The sequence below is a fragment of the Macaca mulatta genome, chromosome 3, assembly GCF_049350105.2.
Source record: "Macaca mulatta isolate MMU2019108-1 chromosome 3, T2T-MMU8v2.0, whole genome shotgun sequence".
NCBI classification, from domain to species: domain Eukaryota; kingdom Metazoa; phylum Chordata; class Mammalia; order Primates; family Cercopithecidae; genus Macaca; species Macaca mulatta.
The window spans coordinates 109285603-109305289 of record NC_133408.1 but is presented as its reverse complement, the minus strand read 5'-3'; the positions used below and the strand labels follow the sequence as shown (position 1 = coordinate 109305289).

At 37.5% G+C, this 19687-nt stretch overlaps 1 protein-coding gene across 1 annotated transcript in view; it reads left to right on the top strand.

The window, feature by feature from the left end:
* HDAC9 (histone deacetylase 9) overlaps positions 1-18894 on the top strand; it is a 914219-nt gene extending 895325 nt beyond the window's left edge. The window contains exons 27-28 of the mRNA XM_077998033.1: positions 4683-4830; positions 18654-18894. Of these exons, the coding sequence (XP_077854159.1) occupies positions 4683-4830; positions 18654-18693 (188 nt within the window). The 3' untranslated portion in view covers positions 18694-18894. The remainder of the gene's footprint in view (positions 1-4682; positions 4831-18653) is intronic.
* The last annotated feature ends 793 nt before the right edge of the window (positions 18895-19687 follow it).

The window sequence follows — 19687 nt, the reverse complement described above, 5'->3', positions numbered from 1 at the left end:
GGCCAGTGATGATGAGCATTTTTTCATGTGTCTGTTGGCTGTATGAATGTCTTCTTTTGAGAAATGTCTGTTCATATCCTTTGCCCACTTTTTGATGGGGTTGTTTGTTTTTTTCTTGTAAATTTGTTTGAGTTCTTTGTAGGTTCTGGATATTAGCCCTTTGTCAGATGAGTAGATTGCAAACATTTTCTCCCATTCTGTAGGTTGCCTGTTCACTCTGATGGTAGTTTCTTTTGCTGTGCAGAAGCTCTTTAGTTTAATGAGATCCCATTTGTCAATTTTGGCTTTTGCTGCCGTTGCTTTTGGTGTTTTAGACATGAAGTCTTTGCCCATGCCTATGTCCTGAATGGTACTACCTAGGTTTTCCTCTAGGATTTTTATGGTATTAGGTCTAACATTTAAGTCTCTAATCCATCTTGAATTAATTTTCGTATAAGGAGTAAGGAAAGGATTCAGTTTCAGCTTTCTACTTATGGCTAGCCAATTTTCCCAGCACCATTTATTAAATAGGGAATCCTTTCCCCATTTCTTGTTTCTCTCAGGTTTGTCAAAGATCAGATGACTGTAGATGTGTGGTATTATTTCTGAGGACTCTGTTCTGTTCCATTGGTCTATATCTCTGTTTTGGTACCAGTACCATGCTGTTTTGGTTACTGTAGCCTTGTAGTATAGTTTGAAGTCAGGTAGCGTGATGCCTCCAGCTTTGTTCTTTTGACTTAGGATTGTCTTGGAGATGCGGGCTCTTTTTTGGTTCCATATGAACTTTAAAGCAGTTTTTTCCAATTCTGTGAAGAAAGTCATTGGTAGCTTGATGGGGATGGCATTGAATCTATAAATTACCTTGGGCAGTATGGCCATTTTCACGATATTGATTCTTCCTATCCATGAGCATGGTATGTTCTTCCATTTGTTTGTGTCCTCTTTGATTTCACTGAGCAGTGGTTTGTAGTTCTCCTTGAAGAGGTCCTTTACATCCCTTGTAAGTTGGATTCCTAGGTATTTGATTCTCTTTGAAGCAATTGTGAATGGAAGTTCATTCCTGATTTGGCTCTCTGTTTGTCTGTTACTGGTGTATAAGAATGCTTGTGATTTTTGCACATTAATTTTGTATCCTGAGACTTTGCTGAAGTTGCTTATCAGCTTAAGGAGATTTTGGGCTGAGACAATGGGGTTTTCTAAATATACAATCATGTCATCTGCAAACAGGGACAATTTGACTTCTTCTTTTCCTAACTGAATACCCTTTTTTTTTTTTTTTTTTTAAAGATAGAGTCTTGCCCTGTCACTCAGGGTGGAGTGCAGTGGCACAATCTTAGCTCACTGCAAACTTGGTCTGCCGGGTTCAAAGGATTCTCCTGCCTCAGCCTCCCAAGTAGCTAGGATTATAGGCATGCACCACCATGCCTGGATAATTTTTGTATTTTTGGTAGAGACAGGGTTTCACCATGTTGGCCAGGCTGGTCTCGAATTCCTGACCTCAAGTGATCCACCCCCCTCAGCCTCCCAAAGTGCTGGGATTACAGGTGTGAGCCACCACACCCAGCCTTTGATGAGGTTCTTATTCATACTCTTCAATGAGCCTTGTCTCCAGTTTTATGATAGCCTCAATAATTTACCTGGTAAAAGGTACTTGCAATAGTGCAATTTTATGAGAAATGAAGAATAGAATGAACTAGTTTCGACATGATTGTCTCACATTGTCCAAATAAACCATAAAGTCAATAAAATGTGGGTCAACTGCATCACATATCTAAAGTACAAGGGTAACGTATCATTTCCAAAGATTATTTTTTAGTAAAGAATTTGCAATATGCATAATCCTTTTAAGCTGAGAATTTTATAATTGGGCTTTTTGGTATTTTTATGTCTACTGGAAGGTGGGTGGAGGACAGCCGAGTGCAGAGGAAGAGGCAATTTAAAATTAGTGCTGAGTAAGGATTATTAGCTCCTCTGCCTATTAGCCATGTGATCTTCAAAAACACTACCTGACATTGCCTAAATAGTTGTCACTAGGGTTAAATAAAATTACAAATTATAAATGTAGAAACACCTAGCACAGTCTTGGCACATATTTAGTTCTCAATAATGCTAGTTTGTCTTTCCTACAGTCTTTTACAATTTGACCCATAAGCTACTAGCCACATGTAGTGTGTTTGTCAGAGTCCCCACATTAGCCGCCATAGAAAACAAGAAAAGGATGTCATAAGGCACCACTAACTTTGTAAATGTCATCCGCTAAAATAATGTTTAATAATAATATCTTGTGTAACTCATTACAATATATGTAATTATAGCTGGCATATGGAATTTTCAACTTGGGTAATACTACAATAACATTAGCTTGAAAGTAAGTTTAATAGTAGTGGACTCCTATGTCAGAAGGCCTTATTGGCATAGAATATGGGTGGTGAGACTGAATTTGCTCCCCAAATGTGACATCTGTTCCTTCATGAAACAGTAAGATAAAGAAAGGCCAATCATGAAATATTAGAGCTGGATAATATTTGACATTGTGATCTAGGGAAACTAGGCCCTGGGAATGCAACTGCCAATTCAGAGATAACTTTCAAAGTTGAGAGATGTAGGGTAGGCCAAAGATACATTTGCAATCTCCTAAATCTCTCTTAGCATCTTCTCGTTTCGATTCTGTTACTTCCTTTTGGATTAGACATCATCATTTCCCACTTGGACTTTTGCCAAGATGTGAAATTAGTCTTCCTGCCCCCACTGTTATCACCTTCCAATCCATCACCCATAATCTCTTCAAAGGGATCTTTTAAAAACATAAGACTGATTGTATACCTTGTCTGCTTAAAATGCCCCCTCATCATCCTCAGGCTGAAGTCCAGGATCATCGGTCTGTCATTCAAGAGTGTGTATTAATTAGCCCTTGCCTACCACAGCAGTCTCATCCATCCCACTCCAGACTCTTCCTATGTTCCAGTCATTCCCAGCAGTTGATGGTCACCCAGTAAAACACAGAGACTCCAGTCTATGTATATTTGTATGTGCTGTTTCCCCTTCCAGGGATATCCCTTGACCACCAACTTGCTCTGCTGAAGATCAAGAAAAGATTTGAAAAGGCAATCAACACTTCAGGATGATCAACTATTAGGTTTTTAGGAGCACATTTGCACTCTAATTTCTAATGGTCTTTCAAATACTCAGTCAAGTGTTATTTTTCCTGGCAAGTCTTTCCATACTTTCCCATCACCTTAAACACATGTTCTACTTATTCCCGTTCAAGATCACCATGGGCATTTTACACACAGAATTGTAATTCTTAACTAACAGGGCTGTCTCACCTGGACCATGCATTTCTTGGTGTTAGGGAAGCATCTTTGTGTCCTCAACATGTGGAAAAGCCTTAGCTTTCAAAAAATGTTAGTTTTTGGATTCACTGACAGAATTGTTATTGTTTGGTGCAAATTAAAAGCTTTAGATTCTCAGACTATGGTCAGAATAAGGGATCACAGCAAGTTAAATAGTAACTGACACCTATGTCAGATGGTCTTGTTGGCATGGGGAACAGATGGGGAGACTGAGTATCCTCCCATAATGTAACATCTGTTCCTCTATGAAACAGTAAGATAAGGAAAGGCCAATCATAAAATGTTAGAGCTGCAAGAGATTTGAGGCATCTCCCTATTTCAAGAGTCAGAAATAAAGTCCTGCAAAGCCTCACTAACGTCATTGGGATGGCAGCGCTGGGTCCAGAACCCTGTTATTTTACTGCCCAATCCAGCATTCATCCATATGCCTTTTCCATTCAAACAAGATTTTTTTTTTTTTCTAAGAAGTAAGCAAACACTGCATACCAAAGTTCTTGCCATCCAGTCAGGCTGCAGAGATAGTACTAACCTGGTGAGTCATGTCAGCACCTAGGGAGATTCTCTTGCTTTGATTTGGGGCTACTCAGCATTTCACAAAAAAATAGCCTAAGGGCTGCAAGAAAGCCATTAACTCTGCTCTTTCATATTTATCCCATTGGCATGTTCTCATGAAATGACCTTCTATTTTCCTCTCTTTCTCCTTTCCTGCCTCAAAAAAAGAAACATCAGTATGACATATGGATGGGCTCCAACATCAGCCAGTACATATATTAAAGTTTTAAATCAATTATTGTTCTAGTACACACCCTGAGGTTGAGAAAGAAAGAACATCCAGGACTAACAAACCTGATTGTTCTGGCAAAGTTGCCATTCAATTCATGCTGGCATTTCTGGGCTTTTCTTTTTCTTTAATATTCCAACTTCATTTTCTAAAAGTTAATGATTCAAGTAGCAATGTTTAACAGTACGATTCCATTCATTTTCTCTGTAAGAGTGCTGCCTCCTGGTCTCTTGCGGGTTTCCCAGGGAACGTGAAGCCCAGAGTTTGCTTACTTAGTTGCAGAGACAGCTGTCAGTCTGAGGGTGAGTTCAGTAGGCCATGGATTATTCCTCACTTTATTGCTGTGTGAGCAAGGGGGAGATTCAGCTTGGGAATATGGGCACTTCACAACTTGGCATTCTTAGATTGAGAAACAGACCTAATCATAACAGTCAAGAAACCAAATTACAACTGTGTATAACATGGGGAATTTTAACTTAACAACTGCTCTGAGTTGGACTTATGTAAGTATTCTGATTATTACTGCTGTAATTACAATTCTTATAAAGTATGATGGATGTTTTTCCTAGGCAAGTATTGGAAGTCAGTAAGGATGGTGGCTGTGCCAAGGGGCTGTGCTCTGGCTGGTGCTCAGTTGCAAGAGGAGACAGAGACCGTTTCTGCCCTGGCCTCCCTAACAGTGGATGTGGAACAGCCCTTTGCTCAGGAAGACACCAGGTATGAATCCAGCATGGGAGAATAATCCGGGTCAGTCATATCCACGTTCATCGTTGATGTTTGTGAATCTTCCTCCTGGCTTTCCTTCCCCTGTCTCCTCCACTTCCACCACTTGTCCTCTCCAAAGCCACAGATGCCACAGCACATGCTTTAGGCTATCGAGAATTCATTGCTTCATTCTTCGTGCAAAATGCAGAGCTGGAGCATGTGGTTGCAGTTCACAGAGAAATAGAGGGGATGAGATAGATGGTGAGAAAAATCACGCCTTATCAGATAATTGAGTGCAGATCGTTATAGAAAGAGCTGCTTGTGGGATTAACTCCTTTTCCTAGTTATCTCTGTTTTTCCAGATGTTCTTTTCCTTTCTCTAATCATTTTGAAATTGCTGACATAACAAAGAGAAAGAGGAGAGTAGAAGATGGAAAAAATGCTAGACCGTTGGATAGTCAAAATATATACACACTCCTTACATGGTTGTTCTTGAGGTCCAACAACTGGATAAAGGTGGAAGTTGCCTGCAAGGGAGACAAGAGACTGTGTGTAAAGGACTGTGTGAACTCGGGGCTGATTTTATTTTATTTTATAAGACAGAATTGGTTTTAATGTATCTTCTATGAATATAGATTTCTGGAGAAAAAAACACAGTTAACCTAAGATTTGGTTTGCTTGTTCTCTTTTTAAGGAATGTTTGTCAGTTTGTGCATTTGGTGTTCATCATTCAGTTCTACAGTAAATGGTACATTCAGAATTTCTTTAAAGTCTACCAAAGCCACCACAAATGTACATTAATATTGGTGATTTCTATGGCTGACTTCAAGGTCACATTTCCTCAATTTAAAAACAAATCAGGTGAGGCTTTGCTAAAGCTCTGCCAGCTTGCACTCTTAAATTGCTCTGGAGAAGGAAATCAGACTCCCTCCGTCAATAACATCACCATTAATTACGCAGATCCTGCTACTAGTGCACAGGTTGGCAATTTTCCCAAGAATGCACAAATACGAACAGTCCTACTTTCTTGCTTTTACTGGATACTCAGAGTTTAATGGATTTAACATCTTGTTTTGGCCAAGAGCAGGAGATAAAATGAATAAGAGATTTTCTTTTTATGCAATTATTTTCTCTTACCATAACCACTTAAACAGCAGATTAGCAATAAGAGGGAAAAGCTGTATATTAGTCTATTGAAAGATATCTTTATATGAATATCTAGAGCATAAGGGAAAACTTACTTTACATCTTTGATAATATGAACTAACCCCCTGCCGTTCCCAGCTAAGAACTGAACCAAGTTCATAATCCAAAGGTGTTGCAATTATTCCCAAGGCCAAAAACAGTTAGTTGTCTGTCATCTGAGGGCCATAAAACTGAGGAAACTAACATCTGTTAGTGTTGGATATAAAAGGAGCATAGCTATTCTTTAGAATTAATTTAATATAGAAAAACGAAGCTAAATTTCAACCTGAGTGAAATGAATTGTAAATATTTTTGCCCATTAAATTGCAGAGCTTAGAATAATTAACAATAATAAGTGATGTTATGAACCTCAAGTAATATAAAAATCTCAGCAGTTTGGCAGGAATTGGCCCTGTAGGCAAACTTGTTTATCCTCAGGTAAATAGTGTGCTTGACTCATGATAATCTATAGGGATTGAACCTTGGCTTCAGTCCACAGTGATTTTTATTTCCAGCTTCGTCTGATGGCAGAGAGAGAATGTGAATGTTCTGATGTGCAGGAAAGCAGAGTCAGAGCTTGTAGCCTGGTTTCATGTTCGTTTATCACTTTTAGACAGATTACATCTATTGTGATTGATTTTTCTTGTGGGAAGAAAAATGATTTTGCTTGAAATATTTTTGATGACTTTGAACTGAACTCCCTTTTTCAGCGGAGGAAAAGAAAAATTCTTCTAGAACTGGCTCTTGCATTTCAGTTGAACCATGCATGAATTTCATCAGAGACAGACAAACAGACACACACACACACACACAGAGAGAGAGAGAGAGAGAGAAAGAAAGAGAGAGAATGCTCTGAAAAGCCACAGAGCATTTACTCTTTTCAGGGGAATACTATCAGTATTGTCCCCCTACTCAACACAGGAAAGATGACTTTCAAAATGAGATAAAGCGGCGGAAACGTTTCTGGGCTTTTCTTATGAAGGCAATATTATAAGCACGCAGGAAATTGAAAAATTAGAAAAATCAGAGAGCTAAATGGATGGAAAAGAGTGAAGGCAAGATTCTTTTTATAGGAAATTCTTGCCAGTTATTTTGGAGAACATATTGGTGTTTGGAGTGAGATGACTCATTTCATACTAAGATTTTGGGTAAAGCAGCTCTTTTCCTGGCCAACTCATATCTGACTCATTTACCACTAGTGAATAAGGGATAAAATGCTCCTGGCTAAGAACCATTGTAAGTATTTTTTGTTCATTTTTCTTGGATGGGGAGGGGATGAAAACACAGTGCAGATAGTAATTTCGTTTCTATAACTACATTGATGGGCCTTGAAGCATAAGTTACTAGGAAAAGGCTGATATGTGGGAATTCATTTGGGGATAGTTAATTTTCAATTATAACACATATTTGTCCAGGGGCAAAAGACTTGATCAAAAATAAGATTGATGGGTCAGCAAAAAAAAACAAACAAAATACAAAAAATCCTGAAGGGATCCAAGTTATATAGTCAAAGAAAATTAAATATATAGGCCTGGTCACATATAGCGTACTACTTAGAAGCAAGATGTTTTATTCTTGTTTGCTAGGAATGTGTACCATTGAACAATTGTAGTTTGCATTTGTTGAATATCTGTTTCAAAATGCTTCTAATTTGGAAAGGTCAGTGCAGTACTCAGGTTTACTCTTGGATACCAGTTCAGGCTCTGCTGAAGATCAAGAAAAGATTTGGAAAGGCAATCAAGACTTCAGGATGATCAACGATTAGGTTTTTAGGAGCACATTTGCACTCTACAATGCATGACTTCGTGACTTTGTGATTTTTTTTTTAACTAACACAAAAACCAAATTAACTTGAAAGTTAGATTTGCAGTTGTCATTTTGACCTGTAAATCGTGTTACTTTTTTTTTTTTTTTTAACAAAATCCAGTATAGTTGTCTCTTTAATCATTTAACTTTCAACTTTTGGCAACCTTTCTGAACATGATGGTTTCAAGTCATCAATACTACAGAAACATGAGAAAACATATTATTTGAAGTCTGACCACTTTGGTTTTTGAGTAACTATCTAGTTTATGAATATAAAAGTGTAATAATCAGCTAAATCCAAGTATCATCTACCTGAGCTTTGAATGGCTTATCAGTAGTTCCAAGGACATCACAAACCCCATTTTCCTGAATCTTAAGATTTATATAGAAATATAGACCATTATTAAATATACATTCATATCTAATGTACTTAGAGACATGATTTTCCTCAAATAGCCCATCCAATAGGATAGTGTCTCCAAAGGCTTCTAGAAGCTAAATGTTGCACAAATTATTCAACCCCCTTATATTATTCTATGATACCATTATGTTGAGCACTTGTTTAGGTAACTAAGAACTTATTCAGACAATTTAGATAACTAAGCATGTGTGTTAGGCGATTCTTGCATTGCTATTATATAAATAGCTGAGAATGGGTAATTTCTAAAGGAAAGAGGTTTAATTAGCTCACAGTTCCACAGGCCTTTCAGGAAGCAAGTTCCTGGCATCTGCTTGGCTTCTCAAGAGGCCTCAGGAAGCTTAAAATCATGGAGGAAGGTGATTGGGGAGTGGGTACATCACATGGCAAAAGCAGAAGCCAACAAGAGAGAGAGTGGAGGGGAAAATGCCACACACTTTTAAGCAGCAAGATCCCATGTGAGCTCAGAGCAAGAGCTGACTTATCACCATGGACATGGTGCAAGCCATTCATGAGGGATCTGCCACCATGATTCAAACACCTCTCATGAGGTCCCACCTCCAACACTGGGGATTATATTTCAACATGAGATTTGGGCAGGAACATTTATCCAAACTATATTAGCAGGCAAACATTTCAATGTAAATTTTGTTTTTAATTTTCATCCAGTGTCAACAAAGCCTTAGCCAAAAATTGAGGTGAGATTTGGAAGCTCCTATAAAAGGAACAATCTGCCCCCTCTTCACATATCTTTCCTCCTCTTCCCAGAGCCATCATTTTATCTCTATTTTCCCAACATGTCTAACATGTGGTCTTGAGGTGCGTGTGAAGTCTGACTTAGAACATTAGGGATGTTGTAATCCTCCAATGCCCAATTATGTATTTTCGGGTTCAGTTCTGTATTATTTGTAAAACAGTGTTTACTTTGAAAAAAAGAAACAAAATTGAATAGAAATATATATAAACTAAGATGCATAGTTTAGCTTCCCATCTCATCTTTGTCTTCACTCCTTCAGTCCTGTCCTCTTACCACTACAGAGGAAGAATAGAGCTTGCCTCTAGAGTCTCCACACTTCACAGTTGTTTGCTCAAGGGCAAGTTACTTAATCTCTCTGGGTTTAATTTTCCTCATCTTTAAAATGAGAGAAAAATTTCATAGAGTTGTGAGAATCAAATGAAACAACACATCACAAGAACTTAAAACAATACCTGGAATGTAGTAAATACTTGATAAAGGTTGACTTTCAATATTTTTCTATCATTTTTATTCTTCCTCAATTTGTTACAGTTTTCTTCTTCTTCTTCTTCTTTCTTTTTTTTTTTTTTTGTGATGGAGTCTCACTCTGTCACCCAGGCTAGAGTGCAGTGGCATGATCTCGGCTCACTGCAATCTCCACCTCCCAGGTTCAAGCGATTCTCTTGCCTCAGCCTCCTGAGTAACTGGGACTACAGGCACGTGCCACCATGCCCAGCTAATTTTTTGTATTTTTAGTAGAGACGGAGTTTCACCAAGTTAGCCAGGATGGTCTAAATCTCCTGACCTCATGATCCGCCCGCTTCTGCCTCCCAAAGTGCTGGGATTACAGGCATAAGCCACCATGCCTGGCCTGTTTCTTCTTTTAATATATTGGCCATGATTCAGTAATCTATAATATAAGAATATAGAGCCTATACTTGGGCATCTATACCTTTAGCTGTTCATAGGTTAAATCAATCAGGACTATCCTCCAACCAGCAGAATGACGAAGAAGAACATGTGAAAATATCAAGTTTATTCACTCTTTCAACACTTTCTGATTATTTCTAGGTGCCAGATAAAGTGTTAGGTGCCAGGACCACAAAGCTGCCTTGTACTCCTCAAAACGTTCACATACTTTTTTACAGCAGCAGTAGAATACTGCAAATTTAATGGCTTAAAACAATACAAACTTTCTGTGGGTCGGAAGTCTAACCCTGGTCTCACTGAGCTAAAAGCAAGGCTGCCTTCATTTCTGGAGGCTGTGGGGGGAAATTTCCTTGCCTTTTCCATCTTCTGGAGGTTGCCTTAATTCCTTGGCTCATGACCCCTTCCTCCATCTTTAAAGCCAGCAACTTCACATCTATCCGACCTTTCTTCAGTCATCACATCTCTCTCTGACTTCAGGTGAGAAAGGGTTTCTGCTATTAAGGGCTCATATGATTAGATTAGACACATCAGGATAATTTAGGTTTAATTTCTCCACCTTGTCACCCTTGACTTTAATCACAACTGCAAAATCACTTTTGCCATGTAAGGTAACATATTCACACGTTCCAAGGATTAGGACATGGACACCTTTGGGGACTATTAGTCTTCCTACCACAGAAACAAACATGAACAATCAACTATAATAAATGACAAGTCTTCGATAAGATTGAAATAGGGTCCTGCAAAATGAAAAAACAAAGCAAAACAAGACAAAACACCTTATAGGTCAAGGACTAGGGAGCACATCACAGAACCAGGGAGAAGTGAATCAGGGTGGAAGAACATGTACATTTCACATAGTAAAGAGGGCAAAAGGCATTCGAGATGTCTTTACTTTGACAAGACAATTTAAGAAGCCCTTACTTTACAAGACAATAACTTGAGCACAATATATATATTTTTAATTTTTACTGCTGACACTCAGTCCAAAGTATCTTCATCTCTCATGCAAACTTTTACAGTACTTTCCTTACTGGTTTTCATATCCAGTTTTACCTTCTTTCTAATCCATTTTATACACCTCAATGAAAAACAAAACAACTGGAAAGCATATCTGGTCGTGCCTCTGCTTGAGACCCTTCAATACTTTTCCATTTCCATTAACATAAAGATCATCATCTTCAATAGGCACCATAAGGTCTGTATGAGTAGACCCATATCTATAATTCCTGCCTTATTTCTAACATTCTTCCTCTTTCTTTTCTGATGTGGTTTCCAACAACGACCTTAATTAATTTTTAATGGAAGTATATCTTACATATAATAATATCCACACATTCTAAGATTTTTACCAATGCCACACTCATATAAACACCAACCAGAACAAGTTCAAGAACATTTTTATTACCTCCAAAAGTTTGCTTCTGCCACTTCCAGTCGGTGCCACTCCCTCCAGAGGTAACTACCATTTTACTTTTAACACCGTCAATTATGTTTGCCTGCTCTTGAATTTCATTTAAATGGAATCATGCATGTGTACTGTATTTTTTAATCCGACTTATTTCACCTCAGTAAGCATGTTTTTGAGATCTATTCACGCCATTTACAATCAGAAGTTCATCCATTTTTATTATTGTACATTACTCCAGTGTATTAATATACCCTAATTTGTTTATCCATATACCTGTTGGATGGATGTTTGGCTTGCTTACACTTTGAGGGTTATTATGAATAAAGCTGATCAATTAGTTATTATTGTGGTTTAAAAACACATGTAAAACTTACCATCTTAACCATGTTAAGTGTTCGGTACAGCAGTGTTTATATGTGTATTGTTGTGCAACAGGTTTCTGGAACTTGCAAAATGGAAACCTTGTAACCATTGACCAACTCCCTTCTCTTCCCCCCTCAGCCTTTCAGGCCCTATCAACCATCATTCTGCTTTCTGTTTCAGAGTTTGACTACTTTAGATACTTCATATAATTGGAACCATGCAATTTTTGTCTTTTTCTACTGACTTACTTCACTTAGTGTAATGTCTTTAAGGTTTCTCCATGTGGTAGCATATGAAAACATTTCCTTCTTTTTTAAGGCTGAATAATATTCCATTGCATGTATATGCCACATTTTCTTTATCCACTCATCCATTGATGGACTCTTGGATTGCTTCCACCTCTTGGCTATTGTGAATGAATGCTGCTGTGAACATGGATGTGCAAATAACTCTTTAAGATCCTATTTTGAGTTTTTTTGGATGATATATACCCAGAAGCGATATATCTGGATCATATGGAAATTTTATCTTGAGGAATCGAAATCTCTATGACATTTTCATACAAGTTTTCTTTTTGTGGTCACAGCACACAGTTTTTTCGGATAGATAGCTAAGATAGCTAAAAGTAGAATTTCTGGGTTGCAGGGAAGTCATATGTTTTACTGCAAAAGAAACTTCCAAACTGTTTTCCAAAGTGGCTGTACCATTTTTCATTCCCACTAGCAATGAATGACAGTTCCAATTTCATCATAGCCTCACCTACACTTGATAAAATCAGTCTGTATAATTTTAGCCTTTTATTGTGGGTGTGGAATGATTTTCATTGTGGCTTCAGTTTTCCTCCAAAAAGCCATTCTCATGTCCACATCAGGGCTTCCTTGGCACATCCCTTCTCTTGTGTTTGGAATGTTTATCCTGTCCTCTACCTTCTTCCACCAACCCTTTATTGGCTTTCCCATTCTTTTCATCATATCCTGTAGATTTCCAATCAAATATTACTTCTTCTTCTTGAAAAATGTTCACTGACCACTAACCCCCAAATTAGATCAGGTCCTCCACACATTCTCATGTCTCCCTTACACTTCTGCATTATTCCATGTGACATAATTGAAAATTGGATACATTTGTGTGCTTATTTGATTATTTTATGTTTTCTCCTGTCAGCTGCTTATGAATAGAATCTGTGTCCCTTTGGCTTACCATTATTTTTTTAATAGCAGTATATTACCTGACACAAATTAGATACTCAGGATCCATTTCGTTAGTAACAGATGAGCAAAACTTCAGAGAGTATATGAGTACAAACTTTGGGAAAGGGCTCTCAGGGCAGTTGGGGTGCCACAGAGTTGAATAAGCTAGGTGAGTAGGAAGAGATCGTGGCGCAAAATTTAATGGAAGGGAATTAAAATATTACCATTGGAATTTGAGTTATATCCTGTTTTCAGTATTAAGCTTTCACAGAGAGAGAGCGACAACTTAGGTCTATACATTGAACAGAGAGTGTCATGGAGGAGGGGCCAGCATACTACTGAAGGGACAGCCAAGAAATCCTTATGGTAATTGTGGTAAAGAAGCCAATTAATCATGGTAGAGGAAATGGAGAGGAAGAAAACCTAGTGTAGATAAATTGCTGAGAAATAGTGAGTAGTTGGCAATTCATGAAATATCAATGAAAGGGGAGAGAAAGAAGTTCAAATTAATAGTCTGGATGATAATGCCATTAGCTGAGAGAGAAAAAAGGAAGAAGTTGGTTGAAGGTGACTATATATTGTAGAATTAAGAGGCGAACATGGAGAAAAGGAAGTAATAAGGCAAACTAGGGTTGAGTAATGGTACTAATAGAAAATCTATGTTAATTCACCGCAAAAACTTGCTGCCAGTTGTATTGTTATGGAAAGTGTGAGTGTGTGTGTGTGTGTGTATAAATATGTTTGCTTTTGTTTGGCTTTTATTTCTGCACAGCCTTGTGATATGAGGGAATATATTTCCAATCACACATTTAGGTGTGGAATTGTTACATAGGAAGTTTGTACTGAGAATAGTTCTGGATATTTATTCTTTTGTTGAAAATTCTTATTTCGCTTTTGATTGAAATTATTATACTTCTAAAGAGCATTGAAATCATCCCAACATATGTATATAAACATTTCAAAAACTATCTATGGAATGTGTAGTATGTATACAAAATGGTGTAACATTGGAGAGGAAAGATCAAAAATAAAAGTGAATGGGGAAATGAAAGAACATAAAATATAATTCATACAACGCGAACTAATATATGAATTAGTTATGTATAACATTAGTTTGTGAATGCTGGAAAGATAAGTCATCAGGCCAGGCACGGTGGCTCACGCCTGTAATCCCAGCACTTTGGGAGGCTGAGGCGAGCAGATCAGGAGGTCAGGAGGTAGACGCCATCCTGGCTAACACGGTGAAACCCCGTCTCTACTAAAAATATAAAAAATTAGCCGGGCGCGGTGGCGGGCGCCTGTAGTCCCAGCTACTCGGGAGGCTGGGGCAGGAGAATGGCCTGAACCTGGGAGGCGGAGCTTGCAGTGAGCCGAGATCCGGCCACTGCACTCCAGCCTGGGTGACAGTGCGAGACTCCGTCTCAAAAAAAAAAAAAAAGTCATCAGTGAGATAAACAGTTACTTATGACACATACTTATGAAAGTCATTTGATTCTCTCTCTTTTACTTTGGCTTTTGTGACTTACTGAAAGTCAAATCTTTGTCCAAACTGATTAGTTATCAAATAAATGCAAATTTGAATAACAACAAGGTATTGTTTTACATACATTAGATGGTAAACATTCAATTAGAATATAAGGTCAATGTAGAATGTGAGTTCTATGTGAGCAGGGATGTTTGTCTATTTCGTTCATTGCTATGTTCCTAGTGCCTAGAAGAGAACCAGGGCACACAGTACACACTCACTAACTTTTTCTAGAATCAATGAAAAATATTAGTAAACTAAGTATTGCTAGCATGGGTGGAGATGTGGGGATTTAGAGCCTCACTGCTTTGGGAAGATAAACTATGGTAGCCATGCTGTATACTAATTTAGTACCATTTTATATGCATACAATATGTGACCTGCTAATTTTGCTCTTGGGATTGTATACCAAAGACATTCTCAGCGGAAGTCTTTAGAGTACGTGTACTAGGAAGTTCACTACAGCTTTATTTATGGTGAATAGAGAGTTGGAGTCAAGCCCAGTGTCCATTATTGGAAGAATGAATAGTTAAAATGTGGTGGATGCACCATATGGGGATGCCACGTAGAAGTTACCAGCTTCAAACTAGATAAACATTAAGTGCATGACAGATCTAATAAATACAGTACTGAGTGAGAAAACTATGCACAAGTGTATAAAGATAAAATTTACATAAAGTAAAAATATATACCTCCAAAACAATAATACACAGCTGTAAAGAACACCAGTAAACAAAATAATGTCACAGGCATTGTATTGCTTGCCTTTCAGGAGGAAGAGGAGTAGAAGTAAGAAATAAGAATTAAATTAAATCAGCAAAATGTGAAAATGTCTTATTAAATAACTGCATTAACATAAATTAACAAATGCTATTTTTAAAACCACAAGAAATAAGATTTAAGAGAGAATACAAGAATTTAATTTAACACTACATCTTATCTCAAGTGAAATTACTTCCTTTTTGTTTTTTACTTTTGTAAATTATCTTATGACTGTTGGACTGAATTGATCCTTCTTTAGGATACGAAATCTTTGATTTTCATTGATAGAAAACTATCAATGTTCACTGTGACGTTGTCTTACTGGAGGGAAGCTTACATCTTTCAATTAGTTAAACCATTATACTAAAATTTATCTTTGCTAGGTTGATCTTATAGTTATCTCTGAACTTACTGTCTTCACCTCCCTGCATGTCTTTCCTTCCCCCAGTTGGTGTCTTTGTCAATCAAGGTGAACTTGGCACGTATCTAGGGATAGCTGAAGTGGGAGGCCTCCAGATTTTCAGAGCACTGCTTCTCATTCCTCCAAACACAGGCATTAAAGGGTCATCACTCACCAGGTTCCTTTCTAAATGTTCCATAAAGAAATCATCTTTTTAAAAAATGCAGACATATAAAATAGTGACCTAGGGACAGGGATTATATGAAGACAATGCCACCTCTACTGAGAGCCAGGGATATGAGAAGGGAGATACTATAAATTGTCCCAATGGCAGATATAAATAATCCAGTTATTTTACAATTGTTTCACACTTCACAATTTATAAATCATGTTTTCTTACTTTAACTCATTCAATTCTCATAACCCTGAGTGCAGGTAAGGGATTATTATTTCTATTTTAAATATAAAATTGACAATCTAGAGACATTGACTCACTCAAAGTCAAATTTCTAAAGTAAAACATCTGGGACTTGAACCCAGAATATCTACCTTGAAATCCAGGATATTTTCCAACTTGCTATGCTACTAACACTTCTATGCTGCAAGACACGGGGGAGAATTGAGGCTTACCCCTGTAATCCCAGAATTTTGGAAGGCTAAAGCAGGAGGATCTCTTGAAGCCAGGAGTTCAAAACCAGCCTGGGCAACATAGCAAGACCCCATCTATAATTTTTTTTTTTTTTTAATTAGCCAGGCATGGTGGCACATGCCTGTAGTCTCAGCTATTCAGGATACTGAGGCAGGAGAACGGCTTGAGCCCGGAAGATTGAGGCTGCAGTTAGCTGCGATTGTGCCACTGCACTCCAGCCTGGGCAACAGAATAAGGCCCTGTCTCAAAAATAAATAAATAAATAAAATGAAAGAGAGAGAATTGGTTAGTTATGTATATGTGTAGATGGTTCAATAGAAGATGGGCAGCTATAAGTGGTTAATTCCAAAAAATGAGGTCAATATAAAATGATTTCAAAGAGAGGAAAAGGCAGAGAAGCATCTGATGGAAAGCTTACTATTGTATCTGCAAGTTGCCCTGTTTCAACCAAAGAGGCTTAATTTTTGGCAGTGAGTGGGTTGCAGTGTAGACAGCCTACTCACATCCTTTAAGCCTAGGTTGGACATGTGGAGAATTCACAGATCCTCCACCACAGGGACATGTGTATTCCTTACATCTGTGACCTCTGAGACATTTCCCACACTTGACTGTCTCTGGAATTCCAGCCACACTGAATCCTGGATTTGGGGGAAAAGCTTATCCTGCTGCAGCTTGGGTTAGAAATTGGAAAAATCGGTCTCCATTAGAATATCCAGTTTCAGTTCTATAATTGTATTATTCACATATTCTCAGATGTAAATAAGGCTATATATTTATGTATGAATTAGTTTCAAAACTTAAATGTTTTCCTTAATTTAAAAGCTTTGTCCTTCGAATGCTGATCATTTTTGATAGAAAATACTTTTCTGAAGTATGACTCATTTATCTTATGTACCACCTCTAAACACTCTCTCATAACCTCCTTATCCCAGACACTCTAGGACAGGCTGTAACTTCTTAAGAAGCAACTTTTTAAATATTCCACACAGACCCTTTTAGAATTTTCTTTTTTGGTAACAATAAATAATGAAGACTTAATGATTATCATTATTTTTAAAAGGATGCTTTAAAAATTTTTGATTGCCATCCTATGGATAAAATCTTTCTTTTAATGTTTTGGATTTGTTATAAAAATGCTAAGCTACTACTTTATTTGTCAACACTTTTATTTAGAGATGCATTGAAATCTTGGCTTTTTTTCTTATAAATCTGTAAGATAACATGGCCAAATATTTCATTTGTTTGCATAAACAGCTATGGTTTAAACATAGCATTTTTTCCTAATGTGAAAATAACTCATTATAGAATCCTGGCAAGTAGGTAAACATTGTGAAGAAGAAAATGAAAACCACCGCCTATTATTCCGCTACCTAGAGAGAAGCATCATCCAAATATTGTTTCCTTCTGGCAGCAAAGGCATAACTGTGCATTTGTGTGGCAACACGATTTTATGCATGTTAGACAACAAAGGGACAAATCTAAATTATTAAGTAATGTCTCAAAGTGTTTATTATTTACAGGTCAATTTTACCTCCTTTATTTTTTAACCTTTGCTAATTCTGTAAGGAACGCCATTTTTTTTTTCATGGTTTACACCTGAAACCACAGCTTCACAAAAGTGTATTTAAATCAGCAGTTGCAAAATTAACAAATCACAGAGCTCAGACGCAAACTCAATTCACCCGGCATCTCATATCCCAGTAATCTTCCCACGACAATCCAACTACCTCATGTATTTGGATTCCTGCTACAATTTATTGACTAAATTAAAAGTCATTCTAAAAGTTTGCCTTAAAACACCCTCAAAGTGTTACTAAATTAAGGTTAAATCTCAAGTATAAATTTTCAAGCAATTAGTTTTGGTTTTGCTTGCGCAGAACACCCCGCAGATGATGCCGAATAAAAACTATTTACACACTACCATAGTGCATTTCTTGTAAAAATATTGGGTCTGTAGCAACGATTTGTTAATCAAATTCAGAATTTGATTTGAAATGCCTCCGGCAGGCAGCCAATCCAGTTATGAAAGAACAGAAGCAAAAACCAGAGCCCTAGTGAGTCTCCTCCAGAAGCTAGCTGGGTCCTTTGCTCTCATTAGCAAACTGGTTCCATAGGAAATCACAGCAATTGCTCCTAAAATAAAATATCATAGTTAATTTTTCAATAAATTATTGAACTGTATTAGACACAAAACATATACATTTTGGAATCTAGAGTTATAAAATATTCTGACATGTTTTAATATAAACAGGAACATTTCCAATGATTGCTTGGATAGAAAATGTTTTTCCCCTTGACATTTGTTTATACTTCCTAGGAAAGAAATTCTATTTATGGATAACTGAATAACAAAAATAAACATTAGAGAGAGCTGAAAAATCAGCTTTGATTATGCATGAAAATCTACAATGTCATTGTGTACTCTTATGCCGTATTCTGATTGCCTGTTTATTTTTACAGAACTGCTGGTGAGCCTATGGAAGAGGAGCCAGCCTTGTGAAGTGCCAAGTCCCCCTCTGATATTTCCTGTGTGTGACATCATTGTGTATCCCCCCACCCCAGCACCCTCAGACATGTCTTGTCTGCTGCCTGGGTGGCACAGATTCAATGGAACATAAACACTGGGCACAAAATTCTGAACAGCAGCTTCACTTGTTCTTTGGATGGACTTGAAAGGGCATTAAAGATTCCTTAAACGTAACCGCTGTGATTCTAGAGTTACAGTAAACCACGATTGGAAGAAACTGCTTCCAGCATGCTTTTAATATGCTGGATGACCCACTCCTAGACACCAAGTTTGAACTAGAAACATTCAGTACAGCACTAGATATTGTTAATTTCAGAAGCTATGACAGCCAGTGAAATTTTGGGCAAAACCTGAGGGGTATTCATTCCTGACATTCTGATCAGCTTTTTTTGGGTAATTTTTTTTTTTTCAAACAGTCTTAACTTGTTTACAGGATTTGCTTTTACTATGAACGGATAGTAATTCCACCCAGAATGTAATGTTTCTTGTTTGTTTGTTTTGTTTTGTTAGGGTTTTTTTTTTTTTTTTCCTAAACTTTAACACACAGTTCAACTCTTCCTAGTAAAAGTTCAAGATGGAGGCACTAGCATGAGGCTTTTTTCAGTGGAATAAACCACACTGTATCTCAAAGTCCAAATGCCAAAGGAACCTCACACACTGTTTGTAATGGTGCAATATTTTATATCACTTTTTTTTTTAATGTCCATAATATCTTTGTGTTCTCACACACAGGCGATTTGCAATTTTGCAACTGTGTTGGAGAATGAAGTCGCCCCACCTCCCAGCCCCGCATACATCCCTTGTTCTTATGACAGTAGGTCTGAGCAAATGTTCCACCAAGCATTTTCAGTGTCTTTGAAAAGCATGTAACCTTTCAAAGGTGGTCTTAATTTGTTGCAAATCTATCAAGGACTTATTCACTCACCTTTATTTTTCTGCCCTCTGTCAATTTCTTTCTTCTTACCTT